Source organism: Panthera pardus, unplaced genomic scaffold, assembly GCF_024362965.1.
Source record: "Panthera pardus isolate Hobbes unplaced genomic scaffold, ASM2436296v1 HiC_scaffold_24, whole genome shotgun sequence".
Lineage (NCBI taxonomy): Eukaryota > Metazoa > Chordata > Mammalia > Carnivora > Felidae > Panthera > Panthera pardus.
Window position 1 is genome coordinate 133955942 of NW_026526810.1, and position 27051 is coordinate 133982992.

The 27051-nt window shown below is 49.8% G+C and overlaps 1 protein-coding gene across 4 annotated transcripts in view; it reads left to right on the forward strand.

Moving 5' to 3' along the window:
- EML1 (EMAP like 1) overlaps positions 1-27051 on the forward strand; it is a 184976-nt gene that overhangs the window by 143096 nt on the left and 14829 nt on the right. For 3 of the 4 annotated variants that reach the window (XM_019462237.2, XM_019462238.2, XM_053889787.1), the window contains exons 5-18: positions 4996-5024; positions 5921-5977; positions 8385-8514; positions 11174-11323; positions 12543-12612; positions 14380-14490; positions 15324-15419; positions 16986-17120; positions 17806-17905; positions 18831-18985; positions 20470-20595; positions 20835-20966; positions 23925-23992; positions 25879-25967. In XM_019462237.2, coding sequence (XP_019317782.1) covers positions 4996-5024; positions 5921-5977; positions 8385-8514; positions 11174-11323; positions 12543-12612; positions 14380-14490; positions 15324-15419; positions 16986-17120; positions 17806-17905; positions 18831-18985; positions 20470-20595; positions 20835-20966; positions 23925-23992; positions 25879-25967 — 1448 coding nt within the window. The remainder of the gene's footprint in view (positions 1-4995; positions 5025-5920; positions 5978-8384; positions 8515-11173; positions 11324-12542; positions 12613-14379; positions 14491-15323; positions 15420-16985; positions 17121-17805; positions 17906-18830; positions 18986-20469; positions 20596-20834; positions 20967-23924; positions 23993-25878; positions 25968-27051) is intronic. The other variant, XM_053889788.1, reaches the window with a different exon arrangement.

Consider the following 27051-nt stretch of genomic DNA (forward strand, 5'->3'; position numbering starts at 1 on the left):
AAATGTCAGGGAGATAACATGTTTCACTTTGGAATGGTGTCCTTTCTGATCGAGCCTCGTAAATCATTTTCGAAGGCAAGTATCTCTGCTCGAACAGCGTTGACCCCTGTTGGCTGTGCTCTAATCCTGGTCACCCAGGGGTCCCTGTTACACGCGTCCCCCATGTGTGAGATCTGCAGCGTGCAGGACCTGGGCTCCTGAGCCCCCTTTCAGGCACGTGGGGTAAATTAGCTAACAGGTGGGGAGCTGCGGAAGTTCCGAGCGCAGATCCCGCTACAGAGGCGGGCACAGCGCAGGGAGTGCCGTGAAATCGGAGTCTGAGCCCCTGCCCGACTCCCCTCCTCATACACACCCAGCCTGCCGTGTGGCAAGGTGAGTGTTAGCAGATGAAAAGAAAAACGGCCACTAGGAGACCACCCTGTGCCCAGAGTCCCCGGTGAACATTATCGGGGAGTTAACAACATGCGATGCAGACTCAGGTGGTCGTAGCCGCTGCATGGTTGTGAGCTCACGGCTCAGGGTGGGGGCTTTTCCTCAGCTCAACTGTTTGATTTTCTCTTGCTGCCCCCAGATCCAGCCGCCAGTCTGGCACAGGCTCCCGGCTGCCTCGCATCCTCCGTGAGTCCCCAGGTACCGCTTCCTTATGAGAATCCTTGAGATGGTCTCCCGAGCCAACCAGCTCAAGGAAACACACAGCCAGAGTCTTTCCGCAAGTCATCCTGCCAAAACAGCAGTAAAAACCATACCCGACCGTGACACTGTTCACTCGGGAGGTATTGGCCACTGCCAAGGGCAGATTAGCCAAGAGATGAGGGTCTGCTCACCAGAGGGGAAACCCTTCCTCTCTGCTGGGCTGATGTCTCTCGTGGGCTTCCGGGGGGAGGGGAGGGCATCTGTGTCAGCTCCCCACGGGGACAGGGATGCGTGAAGCCTCACGCCTCCCCCCACGGAACCACACCCTGGCTGTGCAGGGAGCGTTAACGTCACCCACTCACGTTTTTCCACTTAGCTCACACTAAGGAACAGGTGATCAGAGACCAACTACGTGGCCCTGGGGCGGTGGCCTCCTCCCGTACCAAGTGAACTTGCAGCCCGGGCCCGTTTTCAGCAGTGTTGGGTTCCCACGGTCCCCTTGCAATCTACTGGCAGTGAGTTCTGGAAAGGGCAGGTGTTCAGCATGCGGCTCCGGTTGAGAGATTTTGACCGGAGGCCGCAGCATCTTTAATCCTGCATCACGGCTGTCGTAACACCTTCTACGGGTTTGCCCCTCTGTTACTACTGCTCCAGAGGTTTGTGTTTAAAAGGTTCACACCCACGAGTGGAGCTCCCGTTTCCCTGGCACTCTGTTGCTGTTGAAGAAAGGTGGTGGTGCAGAGGCAGGAATAATGGATTCAAGAGTAAAGACAGTATTTTTTTTGCTTTAAAAATGTAGCTTTCTGGGGCACCTGGGTGGCTCAGTCGGCCGAGTGTCCGACTCTTGATTTTGGCTCAGGTCATGATCTCGTGGTTTATGAGTTCAAGCCCCACATCGGGCTCTGTACTGACAGTGCAGAACCTGCTTGAGATTCTCTCTCTCCGTTTCCCTCTGCCTCTCTCTCTCTCTCTCTCTCTCTCTCTAAAAAATAAGTAAACATTTAAAAAAGAATATAAGAAAAATGTAGCCTTCTATAAAAGTGAAAAAAAAAACGTAGCTTTCTCAAAGAATGGAACACAGCAATAGCATCCTTTCTAAATACAATACGCCCAAAGCGTGATGCACAGTTCAGAGCACAAGGTGACGACAGTGCCTTTCTCCATGACCCTCACACTGCCTTTTCTAGTGTTTTAATAGATAGATCTTTTTTGTTTTAAGGTTTTATTTATTTTTGAGACAGAGAGAGACAGAATATGAGCAGGGGAGGGGCAGAGAGAGGGGGAGACGCAGAATCCGAAGCAGGCTCCAGGCTCTGAGCTGTCAGCACAGAGCCTGACGTGGGGCTCGAACTCACAGACTGCAAGGTCACGACCTGAGCCGAAGGCGGACGCTTAACCGACGGGGCCACCCACGCGCCCCTAATAGATAGATCTTTGATTCTTCCTGTAATGTCACAAGCCCGGCCTCAGGAGTCCACGGGCCTCCCTGTGTCCGGAATTCGAACTGCCCTACGGATCGCTCTTTCTAAGAGGAACATAGTTCATAGTTGTTCTTCTCAATCTCCAGGGAAGGTTCTGGATTGCTTGTTCCTGCGTCTGGGGCTTTTGTGTCTTTCCACTTCTGTGATTAAAGTCATGACGGAAAGATGGCTCTCGTGTCCTCTGATTCCCTACCTGGCTTCCCCGTCATTATGTTCCTGTAGCCGGTAGGCTTGTGCTGCCGTCTTCTGCTTCGGCCCTTCCTCCCGTGTCCTCACCCTGCCTGTGACTCTCATCATATGTGAAAGTCGGAGTTAAGACCTATGTTTCCGCTTAGATGATCACAGGACTGTCACTCCCGCTCTGACAGCGAGAACAAGCCGGTGATCGACAGAAGCATGGCTATTTTAAACCCACCGTGGAGCTGAGGTCACAAAGTAATGTGATGAACTAAAATCCACACAGCGACGAGCCTGTCTTAGGAGAGACGGGTCCACGGCTGCTTTTATCCTGGGCTGAGCTGCAGAGGAGAGGGGCCGTCGGGGATCACGTCAGAAGAAAGCAGCCGAAAGCTCACGGAATAATTCAGCCGGGTGTGGACTGTCGTGGTCGTTTGGAATTTTTGCAAGCCCCATGCACAGGGGGCGCTTCACACACACACATGTGCGTGCACACACACACGTACGCACACATGCACACCTTTCTGCAGACCTTCAGTGAGCTCGTGACAGATCAGGAGCAGGTCCGGAGTGCAGGAAGGAAGACATCCCCTCTGAAACACAGGCACATCAGCTGCTGTCGTACGAGGGCAGAGCAGGGGAACCAAGAGAAATCATCTACACTGTGGACCAGGTGCCTGCAAGAACGGTCACCCCTGAAGGAGGGACAGGAGAGCTGACAGAGAGCCCCGGAGACACAGCCCATGGTCAAGTCTGAGGACCCACTGGGAGAGCCCGGGGAACCCTACACCACCCACCCCCTGCCCCTGGCCTTGCCGTCACAGCAGCAAGCAGAGCAGAGACCCCCGCCCTGACTGCGTTTACCCGCCGCTGGGTGAGGAACAGCATGAGAGGGCTGCTGGGAGCCGTGCAGAGAACTGTCACTGGCTGGGGCACAGGGTGTGTCGGGAGGACCCCAGGACGTTGCAGAGCGTCAGAGGCCTCCCTGGGAAGAGGCTTGGAGCACAGACAACACGGGGGCCGTGGGACGGTGTCCAGGAGGAGGGGAAGCCAGGCCAGTCACCTGTCACAGGAGCTCCGGGCACGTGGGAGGGACACCAGCGATGGGGCAGCTAGACTCGTGGACCAGGGGACAGCAGAGGGAGATGCAGACAAAGAAATAAAGTTGTCAGGAGAGATGGCACTAGGGCCTCGAGGCCAGTGTGGCACTTCGAGTTTTGTGTCATGCTTTCAGAGTAGGTTTTTTTTTAATATCTTTTATTTAAAAATTTTTTCTTTTAAGTTTATTGAGAGAGAGAGAGAGAGAATATGCATGGGAGGGGCAGAGAGGGAGAGAGAGAATCCCAGGCAGGCTCCACACTGTCCGTGCAGAGCCCGACATAGGGCTCGAACTCACGAACTGTGAGATCGTGACCTGAGCTGAAATCAAGAGTCCGATGCTTAACCGACTGAGCCCCCCAGGCACCCCTCTCAGAGTAGTTTTCAATGACCAAAGGCGAGAGTCCCAAAAACTAAGCCCGCAACAGCCCCAACTACGTAAAGCTTGAACAGACTGCCGAGCACTTCCAAAGCATCGGTCAGGAGTTTACCCCCGGTACTGCATCAAATTATCCGGAAGTCCAACATATTGATAATGTTATTTATTATATGCTGGGGTTAAGGCTGATTCTTACTGGTGGTGTTTCTGAATGTATTTGAAGAAAAAACTGGAGGAGAATTGTAACATCGGGACTAAATCTGCTCAGGTACTTTTTGAAAAATACGCGCACACACCAACCTGTGTGCCTCTGTGGCTCTCTCGGGGGCGGGTTTCGTTTACTTGGTCGGTCTTGTTCCATGTCTTAAAGCAGGAGGCAATCCAGGAAGCAGGGTGGACGGGGCAGATGGTGTAGACACCGGAGTCTCGCAGACCTGGGTTTGAACGGGAGACACTTCCTGCCCTGCCTGAGGGTCCCTTCCCTTGTCTGGCTGCCTGAGGGTCCCTTCCCTTGTCTGGCAGGCAGGTGGTGACCTCTTCCGGCAGGTGCTTGTCCTGGGAAGTGGTCGCATGCTCTGCTGCCCTGGGGGCTGCTCATGCCAGCTCATCCCGGGGAAGCCTGCCCCTGGGGATGTCCCTAGTCCGTCGGCGGCGTGACCTTGAATGCTCTGGGGATTTGGTTTCCCGGGTGCAGTCGTGGGGTGGTCCCAGCCCGGCAGAAATCCGCGGTGGGGCCCCCACAACACTGATGAGATGGCCGCGGCCCCGATATTCCTTATGTTTTCCCTCTTTTCCTTCTCACAGTAGCCACCCTGCCAGGAGCTGGGTGTGTCGGCAAGTCCTACGTCAGGAACTTTCTGGTTTTAAATAAGTGCTTTCAATCATCCGTGAGAAGAGCAAACCTTTGCGTGTGTAGACGTGGCCGTTCGCATCCCGACCAAGCACGTTTTCCTGCCGCAGACACTTACCTGCTCTCATAAACAGCTCAGTTGTGGCGGCAAAGCGGGGGTCACAATCTCTTGCACCTGGTTTTAGACGTTCTCACGTACATTTGTCCCGCTCTGCAGTTGCGTGGTTTTGTTTCTCTCGTTAGCGAGAATCACCGGCACAGCATCAGCGCGACCGGCCTGTGCTGCCACCGGTGAGCTGGGGGGTCTTTCATGAATGAGGTTAAGCACCTGCCACACCAGCCTCCCTCTAAACCCTGTTTCTGTTTTGTCTCCGCAGCAAACCCAAGGAGCCCGTCTTCAGCGCAGGTAAGTCCCGTTCAACTTTTGTGCGCGTGCCCCTCGGTCCCCTCAGGACTTGGGGGACGCACGCGGAGCGGTTCCGGGGGGCCAGTTGTCACATGCGGAGTCTGCGTGGCGGGGCTGACAGGCTGAGGGCCAGGAAGCCCGTGCCCACAGGTCGGGGCTCAGATCCCAGGCACGGCCCGCAACTTGGTCGCAAAGACTAGACCCTTTCCCTTACTCCCTTGAAGACCGATTCAAGATGCGTCAACAAGGAGGAAGAGTGAGACGCCACCACACGTGTGAAAGCTGAACTTCTAGGTTGAAGATCGTGTGTGGCCTTTCTTGTTCCTCCCTCTCCCCTGGGGCTCCCGAGGCAACACCTCTGATAGGAAAGCTCTCTGATGCGTTAAGTGGTCACTTTGTCCAAAAGGAGCTTTTTTTTTTTTTTTACTCTCTCTTTCTGCCTTCAGTCTCCTAAACTGCAAACTAATAGTTCATGATGTACCTTTCCATATACCTTTTCTTTTTTCTTTTTGTTAACCCATTTTATAATAAGGTAGATGCTATTGTTAGGATATTAACCTTCTTCAAAAGCGCATCGAAAATGCAAAATCGTTGACGGGTATGTCACCCGTTAAACAAACCCGTCTCATTTTAACTTTGGGTTTTCCCCCCTTCGATTCAGAACCGGAACCGATGTAAAAGTCAGCCCTCCGTAGGTAGCGGCATGTGCTTTATTTAGGATTCGTTTCCTGTTCGGGAAGCATGAAATCACGCGCTGAAAACCATAATCGCCCTATGCCTGTGGAGCCAGGTCCTGAGCCCCCCACGGGCTCCTCTGCAGGGGCGGGGGGCCACCCCCCCCCCAAGAGCTAGCTGCCCCAGGTCCCTCCTGCAGTTCTCGCTATCTCTTCATCTAGCGCTTCTGTCCCTGTCTCCGAAATCACAAGGGAAACGCCGGGTGATACACTGCAAAGGTAGGCGGCATTTCTGAAATCTCACAGCTCTCTCAACAAAGCTGCTACCCAGGCTGCCGAACCCTTTTCCGTACGGCCAAGCAGATACTCTCCTCGTACGAAAACGTGTCCATCACACAAGCCACTGCACCTGAAGTTAAACAGCAGTCCTGCGCCTTTACTTGGATGGGTTTTGATAAGTAGCTGTACATTCGATCTGGCTTGGTTACCAGCTGGTTTTGCAGGAACTCTGAAGGATTCGTAGAAACCCTAAGAGAGCTATAGGGCGGCCCTGGATGTCCCGCTGTTTGGCCTGGCGTCCTGTGCCGCTGCGGCTGGCCTCTCGCTCCGCAGGCGGCTGCGTGCTGTGGTCCTAACCTGCCTGGAAAATTCCATTGCCTTCCCTGGCTGTGTTTCGATCTTAGGCATAGAATGCCCAAATTTCCAGGGCAAAGCAACGCCAAGGCAAAATTCAGGGCTTTTTGGGGGCCTCGTTCAGTGGTTTAGCATTGTGCGATAAGTAAGCCTCGGTCCCGAGGATTTAACCAGCACACGGCTACGGTGCGCTCAGTGTTTCACACACACTGATTATTACAGCCACGGAGGGCTCTGCCGTGCTGTGGAGATGGCATCATAGCCTGTTACCCATCCACGTTCTGTGCCTCCTCGCGTACAAAGACAGTTGAGGGAACCGCTTGTCCTCAGCTCTGTGCTTTGCTGGCATCTGCTTTCTTCTCCCTTCTGTCCTCTGCCGGGCGCTCCTAGGTCCTGCCGGTGTGGCGGCCACACCGTCCGATGAGCCCAGATTAGGGGGAGGGACTAAAGAAGAGAAGAGGTTTGGGGCGAGGGGAAGAGCAGGGGCCCGGAGCTGGGTAGATGTGTAGGGCGGTGGAGACACTTCCGGCCAGACAGGAGGGTCCAGGTGGGGCACTCAAGGCCGGTGCGGCCACTTAGGGGAGAGCAGGCAGGATGCTAGACGTTTGGATCCAGCAGGTAAGAGGGCGGGCAGAGGACATTGCGTGGAGGAAGGACTTGGTGGAATCCACTTGGGGCCTCGACGGGTTTGGCTGCAGAATATAAAATGCCCGGGGCGGGGCACTGACAAGACAGCCTCGGGTACCGGGACCTCTGCTCGGCTGGTCCCGGCGGATCTGGGGAGGACGGACCCTGTGGCGGCATCCTCATGGAGCGCCCACGGAACAGAGCGCCTGGCACGCCGTCCGCAGGCTGAGCGTGTATTGCCCCTTACTTAAAAGTCAGACTTAATACGTGGCGTGAAGAATGCATCACACGCATGTGAGGCCTGACATGCACGTGTGCACTAACATAAAACTGGGACGGCCTCTTAGTGTGCGGTGGGGGGGCTCGCATGCGGCATTTGAGGGTCCTTAGGAGCAAGATTTACAAAAGTAACTTGCAAATGTGGTGCTCACGGCACCATAGTTATTTCGTGACTTTTCCTCACCGATGTCCCCTCCGCCGATGTTTCTTCTCTCGAGTTAATGTGCCGCTATGGCTGGAGCGACCCAGTTTAAATGCCGTGGAGGCCTGGTCCTGGGATCTGCAGTGAGTTCTAACCGAATTCGTCAGGAACTCACAGGACATTTTCCTTGGTCTTACTATATCCTGAAAGCGAGCAGAAACCCCCAACTCGTTTCTTTTTTAAAACTGCACGTGTCCCAGGTTGATGTATTACTGGGTTTTACTTTTGCCCCCGTAATGACTTCTTGAGACGTCAGAAGTTATTTTATTATAAAAATGCTTGTTCTAGAAGCTTCTGTTTCTCAGTATCTCCCCCTAATGGGTCTTTAGTCCTTCCGTTTTCTTTCAAGCTTATCTTTGAGCATTTTCCTTCTTGTGTGTACCCCAGCATGCACTCTTGCTGATTTTGTGTTGTTTGCACTCGAAAAATGTGTCCAGCGGATAAGATACATAAAGGTATATTTTTACATTGCGATATAACAAAACGATCTAAGTGTCGAAAGATGCCTTATGAATTTCGCTACTGGAATTGTATATACATGGAAATCACTGACAACTCTAAGTGGATTTTTTGCATTGGTTGTGATTTTGCGAGGTGGCATCCCCCCCCCCACCCGATGGCGAAGACAAGTGTAAGCACTGAGTCTCTCGTGGAAAAACAATGGAATCTAGCTCTTCCCTCTCTTTTACAATTTCTCACGTATTTCACGTACTTGAGGAAGCAGCACGTCCAACGTAAACAGAGTGAAAACTTTGGTTTTAAATGGTGCGACTTCAGGTTTCCGTTATTTCCCCCCCAACCCCACCCCCAACACGTTAATTAGAAATCACGTGAAGAGTAGCTAGACCCTTTCCTGGGACATTAAGAGGAGAAAGAAAATAGACATTTGTTTTCAGAGCCACCGGGCACAGAGGCGTCTTACTGATGTCTTTGTTCTTGTTGTAGAAGAAGGATACGTAAAAATGTTTCTTCGCGGACGCCCTGTGACCATGTACCTGCCCAGAGATCAAGTGGACTCTTATAATTTGGAAGCAAAAGTAGAGCTGCCCACCAAGAGACTGAAACTGGAATGGGTGTATCCTTTATTCACCGATTAGGGCAAATAGTCTATCCACACTTAAATTTTTTTTTTTTTTTTTTGATTTAACAAAATGGGCCATATGTTAGAACCCAGTACGGTGTCTTTGCAAATAGGCTCCGTGAGTGCTGCTGGCTAGGGGGACACTGACCTATCATTCCTGAATGAAAGATGGTGGTTCTTGCTCAAATACATATGCATTTATTTCCCGACAAGAAAATATTAACGTTCATGGGATTGGCTGGATGGTTGGGGTTTTGTTTGTTTGTTTGTCTGTTCGTTTTTAAAGAGCCGTGAGAAAACGCATCACTTTCTTTCTGGCTTGAATTTTAATCTTTCCAACAGAATAAAGGTAGTTAAAAACTGGGCTGGTTGCCTGGGTGGCTCAGTCACTTGAGCGTCTGACTCTTGATTTCAGCTCAGGTCACGATCTGACAGCTTGTGAGTTTCACGCTGACAGCGATGAGTCTGTTTGGGATTGATTCTCTCTCTCTCTCTCTCTCTCTCTCCCTCTCTCTCCCTCTCTCCCTTCCTCCCTCCCGCCCCCTTCTCACTCATGCTTTCTCTCTCCCTCTCAAAATAAATAAATAAACTTTATAAAAATAAAGGTAGTTAAACACTAAGAGAAAAGCAAGCTGAATGAAAATAATCACAAATGCGTAGAGTTTAAGATTCTAATGAAATTGAAAGCTGGTTATTTGTAACGGTAGTTGCCACCTGCTTAGTGAGCTCCGCAGGGGCCCACGGAAACAGCATGGAAACTCAGGAAGATACTGAACTTACAAACTTATGAAAATGAGAATGTCAGAAATCGAACTAAACCGTGCTGGCAGGAGGTTTTTGAACCCGAAGAGTGATACACTGGAAGGAAGGACAGGCATTCCCCCCCGAAACCAGGTGGGGGCCTGGCCAGCGCTGGGAACCTAACAGCAAGGTCAACACTAATCGAAGGAGTAACATCAGACTGGGAATAATACCCCAGTCCTGAAGGAAGGGAGTAGATACAGGCGTAAAGAAAATCCACATGTGGCGTAGATAGAAGGCTACTTTAAGAAAAAGAAACAGCCTCCCCCACCCAAATGTAAATCTCAGAAATGAGTCAGCCCTATGACTGACGTTCTTGAGATCAAGCTGCTGGAGCCTTCATACTATGAGATTTAGAAAAGTGAATGAGCTTCCAGAGAGAAAAACCTGAAAGACAAAGAAATCGAGCCTATGAAAAGGGGTGAATGAAGCATTGGGGTTTTTATTTTAACTTTTACTTTAGTTTTCCTTATTTATCTTATTTTATTTATTTTACTTTAAAGGAATTCTGCAGAGGCCACCTTTCCAGTCCATGCAGATTTTAAGACGAACAAAAATCCTCTCTTCGCCCTCAAACAAATTTCTATTGAGTACCAGTTTAATGCCAAGCCCCAAATATGAATTCTGAGAAGTTGGTTTTTTTATTTTTTTTTAATTTTTTAAAAATTTTTTTTAGGTTTACTACTTTGAGAGAGAGAGAACACGAGAGGGGTAGGGGCAGAGAGAGAGGGAGAGAGGGCATCCCAAGTGGGGCTAGAACTCACAAACCGTGAGATCGTGACCTGAGCTGAAATCAAGAGTCAGACAGACACTCAACCGAGTCAGCCACCCAGGCGCCCTTAAGAAGTTGGTTCAAACTGGTGCTGTTGTAATCAGCTGGAAGAATTACTATTTGAAAGGATGGTTTCATATTCTTTGGGAACTTTCTCGAATTCTCATCTGTACCTAAGTTTCTCTCCCAAAATATCTTCTTTATATTTTCAGATTCAGATGTCCTAAGCATTCACTAGAACATCTGTTTTGGCACAGATAATTGAAGTGATACTTCTTTAGGTCCATAATGGTTTAAATTTTAGGGTAAATCACGGCTGGAAAACATTATTCGAAGCACATTTTTTTCGGCCTACTCTCTGTTCATATTTTAAAAGATGTGAAACAGTGGAATTTACTTCAAATAAATAAATGGTACTTTTGTTAGATTATTTTTTCACACTCAAATTCAAGTGAAGTTTTGCTCTCAAAATAGTTTTCAAGGTTTGGAAGTATACATTCCAAAATCCTAACGGAGGTAATTATCCCCAAGAAGCTGGGGATGTTGGGGCAAGGAGGAGCTACATTTTTCACCTTTTACGTAGGTATGTGGGAGTGTCGTTTGCACCTTTTACAAGTACTTTCATAACATAAAAAAACTTTTTAAGTAAAAGATTTAGCTCCTAGATTACAATAAAAATAAAATTCACTCAGTAAGGTATATACAAATCAATTACCAGTATCTTAAAATTTATTTATTTATTTTTAAGGCTTATTCATTTTTCAGAGGCAGAGGGAGAGTGTGAGTGGGAGAGGGGCAGAGAGAGAGGGAGACACAGAGCCCGAAGCAGGCTCCAGGCTCCGAGCTGTCAGCACAGAGCCCGACGCGGGGTTCGAACTCACGGACCGTGAGATCATGACCTGAGCCGAAGTCGGACGCTTCACCGACTGAACCACCCAGGCACCCCACAGTTTAAAGTTACTTACATGAGAGAAATTGATGGTATTAGTCGTAGGGAATTTTATTGCCCATTCCTGTTGAATAAAGCTGATGTCTTGTCGGGTCTTAAACCAAATCGGGTTTATCTTGACGTACACAAAGCTATGGGTACCGGGGTCGCGACTGTCGTAACAACCTGTACTTGCTTCCAACGGGGGAGACGGTGTACTTCATCGCCTCCGTGGTGGTGCTGTACAACGTCGAGGAACAGCTCCAGAGGCACTACGCCGGCCACAACGACGATGTGAAGTGGTGAGTCCTCACCCCTGTAGAAATAGCGTCAGCGGAAAGACGTCGGGGCTGGGATGTAACTAAAGAGAGGAGAAGAGCTCTGAGGAAATAAGATCTTTTGGAAAAGCTCTTTCTGTTCCACGTTGCCTGTACCCGGTGGTCTGCTAGCTACCCATCTCTCGAAGACACTACAGACTAGTTTTTTTGTCCTTATAACACATCCGCGTACCCAACCGTGTCACCCAAGCAAATAGTTCTCATAGACCCCTGTTTGGAGTCCTTCTTAACACAAATGCTAGTAGATTCTAATGTGCGACTTTATATAAAAAAAATTTTTTTAATGTTTATTTTGGGGAGAGAGAGAGAGAAAAACAGAGCACAAGCAGGGGAGGGGCAGAGAGAGAGGGAGACCCAGAATCTGAAACAGGCTCCAGGCTCCGAGCTGTCAGCACAGAGCCCGATGCAGGGCTCGAACTCACAAATGGTGAGATCATGACCTGAGCCGGAGTCGGACGCTCAACTGACTGAGCCACCCAGTCATCTTATTTAATAAAAGTAAAAATATCCATGTTTATTTCTGGCCTTGCTGTAATTCATTCATTTTAATTCATTCATAATCCACTTACAGCTTTTGGAAGGATAGGGAGTAAAGCAGGTGGATTTACCTATTTCTATTTGTCCTAGATCCCTGATCAATTGTAAAACTCCTGTTGGTAAAAGATGATATTTTGGGGGCGCCTGGGTGGCTCGGTCGGTTGAGCATCTGACTTCAGCTCAGGTCACGACCTCACAGTCCGTGGGTTCAAGCCCCGCATCAGCCTCTGTGCTGACAGCTCAGCGCCTGGAATCTGCTTCCGATCTGTGTCTCCCTCTCTTCTGCCCCTTCCCCTGATCACGCTCTTTCTCTCTCTCTCTCTCAAAAAAATAAACGTTAAAAAAAAACTTTTTTAAAGGTATTTTTGCTGTTTAACATACTTAATCAAGGTTGTTGTAGAGTTGGTATTTTCCAAGCAAAGGCTGCTTTTTCCTTGCGTTTGGAAATTCTCGAGACAGAAGGGCTGGATGAAATAGGCACTAACTGCCCAAGGTCATTGGGGTGCGCAGAGACTCTCTGGTGACTCTGTAAGAGGTCAGGTACCATATAGTTCCTACATTTAAAGTTTTGACTAGACTCTGTGGCCGAGAGAAAAGTAAAGCGTACTTTTAAAGCGTGGTTGTTTTATAAATACCCTCTTTTTAGCCTAGCAGTTCACCCTGACAGGATCACGATAGCCACGGGACAAGTCGCTGGTACATCTAAGGATGGAAAAGTGAGTTGCATTATCTTTTGTATTTTTATAACAAACCGTTAACTCCGTAGAATCTGGAAACCTTGCACTGATGATTAAGCCTGCCTAGCTATAAAGTAGCTGAATGCTTCTTAACCCTTCATTAGAATTTTTTTGTCGCGGATTTTCTTACAGTGACCTTAAAAACCCCTCGAACTCACCTTAATTTCGGCCAGTTTTTAAACAGCCTTGGTCTTGCCTAAGAATTCAGCGATTCTTAAGATATTTCTTTACACACGTGATGAACACGAACGTAGTAAGTACACATTTAATAAGTAAAAGTCATAATGAATAGCATTCGGATATGGGGCATTTTGCCTCTTCAGCAGACTTCAGGCACCCTCTGCCTAAGTGCCCCAAATTCCTGACGTCACCCCGGAGCGCGAGTCTGCACATGACCCTCAAAGGCTGCCAGAGAGTTTGGGCACAAGTTTTATAAGCACCTCAGCAAGACTTCGGCTGGAATTTTAAGGAATCAGAAGGGAACTAGTGGGCTCTAACAAATAGAGCACAGTGCGAAACTGGCTTCCACTTCCTTCTAGGCCGCAGTCTGTGGTCGCTGCCATGTCTTAACCAACACCCCCTGTAGCTTTTTTGATCTCTACTTGCACAGTGTATGAAAGGAACCTAATGACATGGAGTATTTCCATTTTTACCAGCGTGTTTTCTTCCAGAAAGCACGGATGCTGGCTACCAATTTTCAGAAAATACTCTAACGACGTCGTAACTTTTCAGAAAATATTTTAATAACGTCGTATTTTAAATATTAACTTTATGCTATTTCCCATGAAAATTCTGCACTTAAAAAAGTCACAGGAACAGTGGAAATCAGTTTACGATTACATAAATGCACATAAATGGCACAGGGCCTTCGTCCTTTTTTAAAATGTTAAACGGCTTTTTAAAGTCTTCTACATGAGTAGCAAAGGATTTGCTCTTCCCTCTAGTGGATTCATAGTGTATTTCAGTCTCTGGCCTTGACATTGAATCCGAACTTTAGAGCCGGGGAAAACGTGATAGTCATCTGAGCCCGCCCTTCAGTGCACGTGCTGGGCGATGCCGACAGTCCAGGTGAACTGTCTGCAGACGCCAGCTCCTCAGACCAAGTCAAGGCTAGAGCCTGGCCTACTGCCTCAGCCCACTCTGTCCACTAACTTGGTATAATGCCAGTCCTTTTCCCGATTAATCTGTTCAGGGCTCTAAGGAGAAAAGTTAGTATCGTTCACGTTGGAGCACAATCGAGAGCGTTTGCAACTAATCGTGGCAATTCTAAATGTCATCCGTGCGTGATCGTGATCGATCGCCTGTTTTGCTCCCGTGAGGCCCGAGAATGTTAAACTGTCAACGCTATTGGGTGGTGACCGTCTTGCTGAATTTAGACTAATTTATACCTTAGTGATAATACAGACTTAAAGGAATATGAGGTTCCAGGTTCCTCGTCATTTTTCATTTCTAAAACTCAGATGCATCTAGACGTACCAGTCAGAATATCAGCTCCTGTGGTATAGTTATGAAGACTTGGCTATTCCAAATTTAAAACCTGGCGGACCTCCCCTAAAGTCACGTTGGCCACAGGGGCCCTGATCTCCTGAAGCCATTTGGGAATGTTGCATTTATGTTAAAAGGCAGAGCCTTCAAATGCAGAAAAAGACTTTTCGTTTGGACAGAATTGAAGTAATCCTGCAGCTTCGAGGTAAAGATAAATCTATGACCATCACAATGGGCGACTCTGTATTTCCTTCCCAACAGCAATTGCCCCCACACGTGCGCATCTGGGATTCTGTGACGCTGAACACACTGCATGTCATTGGAGTTGGGTTTTTTGACCGAGCCGTTACCTGTATCGCGTTCTCAAAATCTGTAAGTATGGGCCCTGCGGGTACTGGTGTCCTCGTCCCCAGGGAGGAGAGAATCAGCTCAAGGTTGAAGAGGGAGGAGGTTAACACGCTCCGTAGCCGCCTGGGTGCGTGCACAGATTTGCATGATGAAACTGTCCCGCGTCCCAGGTCCCCTCATTCAGAGGTCACACACACCCCCTCGGGTCGCACACGTGATGGGCAGAGGCCCTGCAACACCGGCTGCGTGTTCCTGGGGGCAGTTTTGCCGGCTCTGGCCTTGAATTTCACCTGCCCCTTGGTAGGCGGCCCCGGTGTGCCTCCGTCATTCCCACACGGGCTGCCTGTCCCTAAGCAGGAGTTGGAGGGGACTCATGGTCTCCCAGGCCCCTCAGGATGTGCCCATGCGACAGATCCACCCTATAAGCCGCCGTTTCAGAAACTTAACATTCACACACACGTGCACGTGCTCACATCAGAGCACCGCAAGCCTCAGCCCCGGAGGCTTTGCTCCCGCACAGCCTCCCGGCCTATGTTTGTCACACACGTGTGCTGCACGTGCCGTGGGCACCGGCTCCTCCAGGAGGGGGTCCTGCAGCCCCTTCACAGGCTGGTCTTAATAGAACTGATGAGGCAGGGCCACCCCCGACCCCTCTCTGCTGCTCCTGTCCCTCCATCACCCCACATCCACCTGCCCTCCCCTGGGGACCAGGGAAGCAGGTCCCCAAAGTGGTGCCTATGTATTCTTTGGCCAAAATGGACTCCTTATTAAAAATAAAATTAATGTTGATCTTTAATGACTTTTAACCTATTTTATTCTCAAATGTAGTCTTCCTGTGAATGCCTTTTCTCTTCCAGAATGGAGGAAGCAATCTCTGCGCCGTGGATGACTCCAACGAGCACGTACTGTCCGTGTGGGACTGGCAGAAAGGAGAACGGCTGGCCGACGCAAAGGTCTCTCTCCAAGTCTCGTGCTGGGCTGTGTTATAATTTCCCATTTTGGAGCCCTCTCCTTCCAGCCGCCTCCCGGGTCCCTTTCCTGCTTCTGAGTGGGCCAGTGGGCTCCCCATTCCCGACGCGGTCCCCAGGCGTGACGCGTGACCTGAGATTCCCTGACCCCCCGCCCACCTCCCCTCCCAGGGTGCCGTTCCCGAGCCCTGGTGGGGTTTCTTCCTCTCGTCATGGTATCTGTGAGGTTGTTTTCTTCCTCATTTGACAGCCCCTACCCTTTTCATCCACTCCATCGTTTGCTGTTCTCTGCTGCTTCGTTTCATTCAGCAAACGTGCCCTTTCTTATTGTCGAAGGGGGCACTGCACCTGTGATATGTGAGACGTGCCCACTGCCCAGCCGGGGAGGGGACAGGTCCGAAGCAGCTGAGGGCTGAGGGACAGGGCAGCACAGCCGGCACGGGGCTTGTCCAAAGCTGAGTAGCCTCAGGAAAGGCGAGCCAGATCCCAGGCCCTCCCAGGGCGACTCTTCCTGTGGGGTGTGCCGGGGCTTCCCTTTATGGTCCCTTTTTTGAAGCTTTCTTATGTCTTCCTCCCATTCACATCATGAACGGATCCCAGTTTTTGCAGAACTGACTTTGGATTTCTCATCCTGTCATCTGTTAACCTTAGATCACCTTCCTTCCCTAACATTAGGATTACCATCAGATCACCGTACCTTTCTCTCTTGGGTGTCCGGGATGTGGGGGTCTGTATTCTAATCCGGCACCTTTCCTAACACCTGTTTTCATGCTAGAGGCACGCCTTCTCATATTCTGGTCACGTGTTTCAGTTCTGGCTCTGCTGCTGGGTTGGAAGTAAACAGAGGCAAGTTGTTACCCAGGTTTAAGAGCATGTAACTGAGTTTCAAGCAGAAGAAACAGTCAGGGTCGGAGTTGACAAAGTGGCACCAAGAAAGCCAGACCCCCAACCCTAGAACCCCAGCTTGGTCACGAGACCACCAGCAGAATGCTAGGAATTAAACCGGGAAGGAATCCCGGGGCAAACAGGGCGGCCAGAGTCAGCCAGGAGCGATGGAGCTGTGTGCAATCCAGATTCCTGGGCCCCTCCCAGAGATTCCAGTCACTAGATGGGGATGAGGCCTGACATCTGCATTTTAACACACATCAGGCGATTCTGTTGTTCAGCCACGGCTGGGAATCTGAGACGGGAAGGAAGATGAGAGCAGATTCTTGTGGTTTTTGAGTCTCCACCCACCCCTAACCCAGCCCTTCAGCAAAAGGGTGCTGTGTGCCAGCGCTGTGTGAGGTCCTGTGGGGGGCCCTGCACAGACAGAGGACCTGTGGTCCCCGTCCTCAGGGCTACTGTCCAGTGGGGGAGACAGACAAGGAGAAGTCAAGGCATGCAGCAAACATACACTGCGTGTTCACGGAAGATGAGTTCGAGGGGGAGAAAGATCAAAAGGCATAGTGCTTAACCTGAATGAGTTATTTATTTGTGGTTCCCATGTTATTTATTTTCCTGAGTGTCCTAAGAGATTTGAGACATTTGATTCTCCTGTTTTGCTCAAAGTGTTCTAACGAAGCTGTATTTGCTGCGGATTTCCACCCCACGGACACGAATATAATAGTTACTTGTGGAAAATCACATCTCTACTTTTGGACCTTAGAAGGAAACTCCCTTATTAAGAAGCAAGGACTGTTCGAGGTAACGTCAAGTCACACTTGTTTTATTCTTCCCTGAGTGGTGCGTGTGATCAGCTCGCTTCTAAGGGAGCTTAGAATTTGTTTTAATTGGCAAATGTGCAAGTGTCTCTGGGGGAGGTAGCAATAACGACTATTCCCGCGGATTCCTAACAGAATTGGGGAGCTCCCTGTGTCTCTGTTGGTAACGTTGGTCATGCCAAGAAGGAAGGATGGACCAACACAGGGAGAAGCTCAGGGAAGGATGCCCTGGGGGCAGGGCAACCCCCTCCCGCCACAGGGTGGTTGCAAAGAACCACCAAGAAGACGCTCAGGCCTTGTCAGTACCAGGGACAGCGCCTCCTTCCCTACGGGGCCTTTCCCTGCACGGAGTTGGGACCGCGTTATTCTGGTGCCAGGGCCCTGTTCCTAAAGCTCTAGTCATGACAACCCGGCCCGCCCCACAGCCCTTCCAGCCCCCTCCTCTGCTCCAACTGTCTGCAGCTTTATAATTACCAGAAATGTCTCTATTTTAGAGCAGGTAACCTCACGGCCTAAGTTATGTCACGGGGGATAAAAACGAAAGGCATATGGTGGAGTAGCAGAAGCTAACACTATGCGGCTTAGGAGTACTGTGATTCTGGGTGTTATTCATACAAAGAAGGGGATGTCTTGACTAAATGTGTACATATGTTTACAACATTTTGCAGAAGCAAGAAAAGCCAAAGTTTGTCCTCTGCGTGACTTTTTCTGAAAATGGCGACACCATTACTGGAGATTCAAGTGGCAACATCTTGGTGTGGGGAAAAGGTAACACGTGATTGTTCCCAGAGCACACACTTCTAGGGGGATGTTATAAGAAGTCAAACGTGACTTCTCTAAGAACTGTCTATTAATATAATCGATAGGATTACGGTAAAATCCCAAGTTTTTTAGGTACATACGTACATGCGAAACTTGAAACCTTAAGACTAGAACAGATGAAAACAAGAATAGTCACTTTCTATCATTACAAAAAGGTCTTTAAGCCCAGAACAGGTTGATGGAATAGCTTTATTAGGAGATTAGGAGATCTCTTAACAGAGTATAATGAAGAAGCTATCAACGACTATTTATTGAGCTGTAAAATAAATAAATTTCTGGTCCATATGGCCTCTGGGAGACAGCTGTTGAGAACCAATCACATGCAGGGCAGTGTGCTAGACAAGGAAAGGAAAAACACACCATCCCTGCCCTTAAAGGACTTAGAGTTTGGGTTGGGGTGAAGGTGGAAAGAGACCCATGGATGTGATTTCAGACTAATGTGGCAACTCCTCTAGTATCCGTACTATTGTGGGGGCAAGTCTTCACACATCGCTCCATTTCAGCCTTAGCACGATTCTGAGGGGTGAGCGGGAGCCCCATTACACAAAGGGGAAACCGAGGGGTCGGGTCACTGAGTCACTCGTCGAGTGACACAGAGCACATTAAACTCAAGTCCCTGTTTTCCGCCATGTGGAATCCCGCCATGCTCTCTCCGTCCTGTTCTTCCTTCTGGCATGTTCTCCTGAACTGTAAAGTAACCCAGGGCATGCTTTTCTGGTGCTTGGTGAGCTTCTAGAAATTGCATCCCCTGGAGATTCGCACTGCAGAGGTGTCCTAACCAACAGGATCGTTTTAAAACAAAAACGAGATGCGAGGGAGAGAGGCAAGTGTCTTGATAACGTACTGAGGACGGTTTTCTTGGTGTGTTTAGGTACAAATCGGATAAGCTATGCAGTTCAAGGGGCCCACGAGGGTGGCATTTTTGCACTTTGTATGTTAAGGGACGGCACACTGGTGTCGGGAGGAGGGAAAGACCGAAAGCTCATTTCTTGGAACGGAAACTATCAGAAACTTCGTAAAACTGAGGTAAGACACCAAGCAGCAGTATCAAAATTCACTTTGAACCTAAAACTGCTCTATTAACCAGTTTCCTTGTTCGTTTGAAATCTTTAGCTTATAGTTTTGAAAATGGCTTAGATAAAATTTTATTAAATGGGGTAACATTATAAACTTTTTTTAATGTTTATTTTTGAGAGACAGAGCATGAGCAGGGGAGGGGCAGTGAGAGAGAGGGAGACACAGAATCTGAAGCAGGTTGCAGCCTCTGTGCCCCGATGCGGGGCTCGAACTCCGGAACCGTGAGGTCATGACCTGAGCTGAAGTCAGACGCTTAACCGACTGAGCCACCCAGGAGCCCCAAATGGGGTAACATTATATTAAAGTCATGGAGGCAGTTTAAGTGTAACAACTAAAATGGAATTAGGTTTATAAAAATTTAGGTTATAATGTGTTTGACGTTTAGAATGTCTTTATAATTGGACGGCCTCACTTTTCCAAGGGAATATTATCCATGTTATGATTTTTCATTAAGATCTTTCTTCGCTTTCCACTTTAATTTCTGGGTGTTACTTTGGAGACATTGTCACTAGTATTTACTGAGTATTTACTTTGTATGTGGCTGAGGGCCGACACATTCTCTAAAGCTCTAACTCCTTTTAGTATCTACTTTACCTCCTCATTACGTGGCCAGCAGCCCTACACACCAGTAGGAGCCCCAGACAAGAAATTTAATATGCCTTCCACACCCTCACAGAATTTTCTGTCTCAATGAGCTCCGGGAAATTATGAGCAGGCAGACATTAAGTTCGGCATCATTCTGAAGGTTGATGGTCTTTATCCCCAGAGTAGAATGGACACATTCTAGAACTTTTCCAACTTCTTTTTTCTTTTTTAATTTTTTTAATGTTTATTTTTGAGACAGAGAGAGACAGATTGTGAGCGGGGGAGGGGCAGAGAGAGCGAGGGAGACACAGAATCTGAAGCAGGCTCCAGGCTCCCAGCTGTCAGCACAGAGCCCGACGCCTGGCTGGAACTCGGGAACTGCGAGATCATGACCTGAGCTGAAGTCGGACCTTTAACCGACTGAGGCACCCAGGCGCCCCAAGAATTTACCATTTTAAATTACAAATAAATTTTATGGCATGTTATTTTAGTCTTTGTTTTCCAAATTTTTACCTGCTACTGCTGTCCCAATGCCACAGCAAGAAAAGAGTGAACTAACCAGTATTATTTCTTATTTTTTAATCTTATCCAGAAAAAAATGCTTCATTCTTTATTGTTTTTCTTTTAACAGCCTTACTCTTACTGATTCTTTTAAGGTACATGCGTGTTTGGAGTTTAAAAGTCAGATTGGGGGTTCTGATCATCCACTCAACAAACCCTGGCCGTGAACCTTTCTCTCCATGTTACGTGTATGGGGGGCGGGGGGAGCTGTCATGATACACAAACAGACATTTTGAATGGTGGCGCTAACGTTTCATGACATCTTCAATCTTTTCTCTTCAACGCAGATTCCAGAACAGTTTGGTCCAATCCGGACGGTGGCCGAGGGGAAGGGGGATGTGATCTTGATAGGCACAACCAGAAACTTTGTTCTGCAAGGCACCTTGTCAGGGGACTTTGCACCCATCACTCAGGTACGTTCCGGCCCAGCAGGCCCGCCTCATTTTATGTACTGTCAGAATATAACAAAGCGTCACGAGGAGGACGACATTCCTTTTTTTAGACCAACATGACCTTCCTCGGCACCAGCACTTGGGTTCCCGCCGTGACTTAGGTGGGGCAGGAAGGGAAGCCGGCGTGAAGTGTGCGTTCGCCGTGGGTACCCCGCCGCCAAGGCTCCCGAGCGTTGACTGGCTGTCTCGGTCCTTTGCAGGGTCACACTGATGAGCTCTGGGGACTGGCCATCCATGCCTCAAAACCTCAATTCTTGACCTGTGGGCATGACAGGCACGCCACCCTCTGGGACGCTGTTGGCCACCGGCCCGTCTGGGACAAAATAATAGAGGTAGACTTGCACGTTACCTTCCATTTTCCTTACAACAGTTCATCTGGAACGTGTTCACTTATTATTTTTTTTTTTGCGTGAAATTTTGATAGTGACGTAAAATTGTCCCAAAGTAAATGTCGCCAGGTTTACCTCCTTCGAATGGCACTGCTTTACTTGCCTCACGTGGTCTCATCCATGTAATTCTGAAGCGTGCTGCTGAATTTTTCAACAGCAAGTTAGCCTTCCGGAGTTGGGCTTTGGGGTCTCCTGACCGCAGAGTTCCTCAACTGGCTTCCGTTCTGAGAAACCCTTGTGACGAGCCCGCGTACCGTTTACGGTGTACATTTTGAATGAGAGTGTATGCTTACGACTTAATTTATCTGTACAATTTGAGTTTGATGATGATGCTTTAGTTTTTTTTTTTGTTTTTTTTTAACGTTTATTTATTCTTGAGACAGAGAGAGACAGAGCATGAACAGGGGAGGGGCAGAGAGAGAGGGAGACACAGAATGGGAAGCAGGCTCCAGGCTCTGAGCTGTCAGCACAGAGCCCGACGCGGGGCTCAAACTCACGGACCGTGAGATCATGACCTGAGCCGAAGTCGGATGCTTAACCGACTGAGCCACCCAGGCGCCCAATGCTTTAGTTTTAAGTCCGCAACTGTGTGATCTTTGCCAAAGGAACTCAGATTACATACCAGAGTGCCGAAATACCTTTGCCCTACGTGGAACACAGCAGCGGCTACAGTTACTGAGCTCCAGGCGCCGTACGTGTATTATCCTTGATCCCGGCAGCAGCCGTGGGGGGGTGGTGTTACTGAATTAGAAACTGAGGCTTAGAAAAGTCAACTAGCTTGCCGTGATCACTGCCTCAGCAAGCAGCAGAGCCAGCGTTTGCACCCGGCTCGGTCTGATTCCCAAACCCGGGGTCTCCCGCCGCATGGTGCCTCAGTGAGATAAAGTACGTCCCGTGTGACCTGTGCCCTCGATGACATGGCCGGTCCGGGGACAGGGGCAGCCGCTCTGCAGACCCCACTCCTCCTTGTAGCCGCCACAGAGGTCCCGGCTTTTCCTGGCGTGCCGAATTGGCACTTCCGCCCTCTTGCCCCTTAGTTTTGGAGAAGGTCACCAAGGGTCGAGAGCTGGCCGTCACCGGTGGAGCTGAGCACGGAGGTGACAGGGCCAGTGCCACTCGGAGGAAAGAGTGGGTGCGGCCCAGCCAGCAGGAGGGGCCGAAGGAAGCGTTGTCCTGTGTTGCACCTGTGCCCTGGGGGGCCTTGGGGGGACAGGTGGGGAATACCCGAGGGGGCTGCAGAGGTGACGATAACCTCCAGGCATGGCGGTGGCCGTGGGGGTCCGGGAGGGCGGCCTCCCTAGCCCCACTGGAAGCAATACCAGGTGCCTCCTCCCCCTCCCCTGACTGTTCACCCCTCAGCCTGACATAGGGGAAGGGGCTCAGAACCAGACACCTAAAAGCTCTGTGCTGAAGTCCCACCGCCTTTGCCCACTGGCCGCGTGGGTTTGGACACACCCACCTCAGGGGCTTCCTCTCCAAAACGTCCGGAGCCTGAACGAATCACACGGTAAAGCTTCACGTGGCGGGGGTGTCTCTCCATGTATCGGTGGCGGCCCCAAGCTTGGTCACGGCTCCCGCTGTGGAAGCACCATTGCCACGACAGAATCAGTCCCTTAAGAGTTTCTGGTCTCTCGTTCTCTGAGTGCATCCGGTGGTTTCTGGTGCCTCTTTCTGTCTCCACTCCCGTGGGAGCTTCTTTCTTACGCTCACTGTGCTTCACGGCCTGTCACTGCAGGCCGTTCTAACCGAGCGATCTGTAGAAAACACAGATTCAATCGAGTCACACTTTTTTTTTTAAGATTTTACTATTTTTCAGCGACCTCTCCACCCAACGTGGAACTCTAACTTACGACCCTGAGATCAAGGGCTGCACGCTCCACCGACGGAGCCAGCCAGGCCCCCCCGGTCATGTCACTCTTTTCGTGGAGAGAAAAATAATCACGTCACTGTGTTACCGTTTTCCAGTGATCACAGCCCTTAGCGTGGTGGTGCAGCTTCCATCCTGCACTCCCATCTGCACGCTTTCCTGTCCCACCGGGAACATTCCACGTTGTAAACGCCCTGACTCTCTACCTGCTATTCCTCGAATATGCCCCCAAACTGTGTTGCTTCTCCCTCTTCGATCACGCTCTTGTCCCTTTAACACCCGATCCAAGAAAATACCGGTTGGGGTGTCCGCCTGTACCTTCGCCACCGATGATTCTCTACTGGACGACCTGGGGGATCTCTGCACCCGGAAGCCTCCACCCAGCCTCCCCATCCAACTTCGTCTAACTCTTTCTCTCCTGGGACTTGACCACTTGCTTGTCCCTCTGTCATTGACCCCATTCTACCTCGTGTCAGAGTTAGTGACGAACACGTTAGTGACAAACGCCAGATCCAAACCTGGACGTGCCTTACCCATCTTGAGATCCTTCCAGGGCTCCCGTGGTGTCCTTCCAGTGCTCCCGGCGGGCACTCGTCCAGCGTCCACTGTGGGCACTGGGCGCGCTGGCCATATTTCCAGGCAAATGAAGCGTACCATCAACAGGCCTACCGTTCAGTGTGGGGGTCAACCGAGTCCTCCTCCAAGACTTGGAGGGAGAGCGTTTACCTGTTGGCCTGTCATCTGATACCTGTAGGTCTCAAAAGATAAAAGACAGGAAGAGAACAATTCTAAAGGGATACAAATTTCGTATTATCGACGTGTGACCTTCGTCTAAGTAGGAAAGCGGTTTCCTCTCTTGGAGGGAAAGGAGACGTCTAGTTTAAATGGGACCACGTAGCCCTTTGGAAGAGCCGTGCGTGTGTGGGTGTGGGTGTGCGTGTGCACGCGTGTGAGTGTGTGTGTGTGTGTGTGTGTGTTTTCTGCAGTCGTGCTGTGTCTGGCCATCAATTTACACTTCCTTTAAAATATTTTAGGATCCAGCTCAGTCTTCTGGTTTTCATCCTTCAGGGTCTGTGGTTGCAGTTGGAACACTGACTGGGAGGTGAGTCCGCGTCAGCACAGCTCGTGCTCTCAGAGTGCATGGAAAAGAGGCCGCGGTCTGTGTTTCCCTGGGGACGGGCACGGCCTAGCTCTTGCTGTCTTCTCTCAGCTTCTAGCAACTGACCGAGGACTAAGTCACACCTCGAAAGTAACAGGACAGACAGGGGTCCTTTGCATTTGGGACCCTGGGAGACCCTTCTCCTAGAAAAGCCCCCCCCCCCCCGCCCCCGCCCCCGCCATCCACACACACGCACGTGCTTCCCGACAGTTTGGGGGCTCCGTGGAGCTCCTCAAGCCCTGACCTGCAGGCCGTGGGAGGAACCCCAGCTCTGGAATCGGGCGAGAAAGCATTTCGAAGCGCTGGGAATTTCCCAGTGCTTTCTCTTGCCGCCCTTTCAAAATTGCAGAAACTGCCCAGATCCTGAGCCTCAGATTCAGACTCGGCTAGCACTTTTGTACCAAGCGCCTCCGACATGCCAGGCCGTTGGTCTGCGCTTGAATCCCCGCTTTGCCACTTGGCAGCAACGTGTCTCTGAGCCAGTTAAACAGCCTCTCCGAGTTGTTGCTTTTTTATGAGTTGTGACGGTATTATCTGCCTAGCCACACGGTGCTGATGACTGAAGGCGGTGTCTAGAGCACTTTATGGGCTTGCCTGGCAGGCAGGGTCGGTGGTTACGGTTATCATTGATTTTAAAAAATGCAATATTTTTTTAAAAAAAAAAATAAAATGCAATTTTTTTTTAAAAAAGTGCAATATTTTGATTGCACTTTGAGACTATGTGTCATAGTATATGTACTTATTGTGGTTTAATCCAAATATGCTTGGTGGTTTCCTACCATCCTCCCTCTCTAAAAAGCAAACCCCTCAGGCTCTGTTGTGATGACTACGGAGTGTGTATAAGGAAAGAGTAACCATTCGTAAGTCACAGGTAGCTGTGTCTTAAGAGCTGGGCATTTCATAGCCAACAGAATTCTTCATGAGAATGTTTGCATACACATATGCACAGACACACACACACACACACACTCACTCACTCACTCACTCCCTCCTTCCTGTTAACTCTCCCGGGGCCAGTGGACGATTCAGACTCAGCAGGCTCTGATGAATGGCTCACAGCTGGTTATCACCAGACCTGCATGCTGACTATGGCAGCAGGACAGGGGATGGTGACGGTGTCGGGATGCTCAGAATCACAGACGAGGTCCTGTGGGCAGAAGAGATGGTGCGCAGAACCTGCCCCCCCCCCCCCGCCCCGCCCCCAGATATGCCTCCCACATCTCTGGTCCAAGTGCCGGCCTTAGCACTGGATGGGACAGTTCACGGGGCTGCAGAGCAGAGCCTGGTCAGCCCCAGCCTCTCCACTTCTGACGTTCTGACCTCTGTTAACGTTAAACAGACGTTAACGGTGAATGGTTGTTGAGGACGCAAGGAATCAGAGTCGAGAAGCCAAACCCACGATCCAGGGGCCGGCCCGTCCCATTGAGTGGTGGTGGTTGGGCCCAACTAGAAGGCAGGAAAACTGGTGCCGTGTGGCGGGCATGCCCGTGGAACGCACGCCACCGGGGGTCACGTCACCGAGGTTCCTGCCCAGGGCTTTCCGCCCTTTTACGTGTAAGTGACAAAACTCAGACACCGAGGACCTGTCGCGACACTGGAACTGAATTGTTTCGAAGGGAAGCCAGCGTGCTGCTGCTTTCTTTAGGAAATGCTCGGGTGAAGGAACTCTCCTTTAAATAAAAGCTGGGAACAAGCATTCTTGTTGAGCAAAGAGTATTTTTCAGCAAGCCCTTAGAGTAATAGTTTTTAATAGTTCCTATCGATTGTAATAGTCTTCCTTCATCGTCTCACCAGGCAACTTATTGTGCTTTTTCTCATGTTTCCAACAGGTGGTTTGTGTTTGACACGGACACAAAAGACTTGGTCACCGTTCACACGGATGGAAATGAACAGCTCTCCGTAATGCGCTACTCCCCAGGTCAGCGTGCAGACCGCCCCGCCGTGCGGCTGCAAAAGATGTGTGAAATTCTGTGTAGATGTCTTTTAAGGAAAAACTCTCACAAGACTCCTCAGAGCAAGTTTATACTGCACACAACTGGCATTCGGGTGTCCTCGTCCCCACTGTGGGTCCCTGTGCTTGGGGGTTTTTACCTCCTTACTGTGGAAAATGTCAAACGTAGGCAAAACTAGACCAGTTTGCATAATGAATCCCCGTATATTCGTGACCGGGCTGCAGAAGTTACGGACTCCCCGCCGACTTGTTCATCCAGAGCCCCACCCACCACCCCTTCCCATGTGATTTTGAAGCAGTTCCCAGACGTCTCGTCCTTTCATCGATTAATGTTGCTATATATAACCTTAAAAAGATGAAGCCTCCTTATTTTTTAAGAGCTTTATTTAGTTGTAATTTACAGACAGTACTTTACCCATAAGAGTACATTCAGTGAGTCTGGGTGAATTCATGCCGTTGTACAGCCGTAACCACAAATCAATTTAAGGACCTTTCCGGCACCCGAAAAGATCCCCCCCCCCGCCCCTTAGCAATTACTCTCTACTCTCACCCCTTAGCCTTAGGCAACCACTGATCTGTTGTTCTGTTCTATAAATTGCTTTTTCTGGACACTGTCATATACTACACAGTCTGTAGCATGTGGCTTCTTTTCCCTAGAATACTGTTTTCGAGATTAATTCATGTTATTATATGTGTATCAGTAGTTTATTCCTTTTTAGTTTTTTTAAGTTTATTTTTTTGAGAGAGAAAGAGAGAGACGTCGTGAGTGGGGGAAGAGCAGAGAGAGAGAGGGAGACACAGAACCTGAGCTGTCAGCACGGAGCCCGACGCGGGGCACGAACTCACGCACCGTGAGATCATGACTTGAACCAAAGTTGGACGTTTAACCGACGGAGCCACCCAGGCTCCCCAGTAGTCTATTCCTTTTCAATTGCTCGATAGAATAGATAGTATTCCATTCTGTAGACGTACCTCCGCGTGTTTATCCATCCATCAGTTAGCGGTCACATGGGTTGTTTCTGGGTTTTGGCTGCTCCGAACAGTGCCGCTG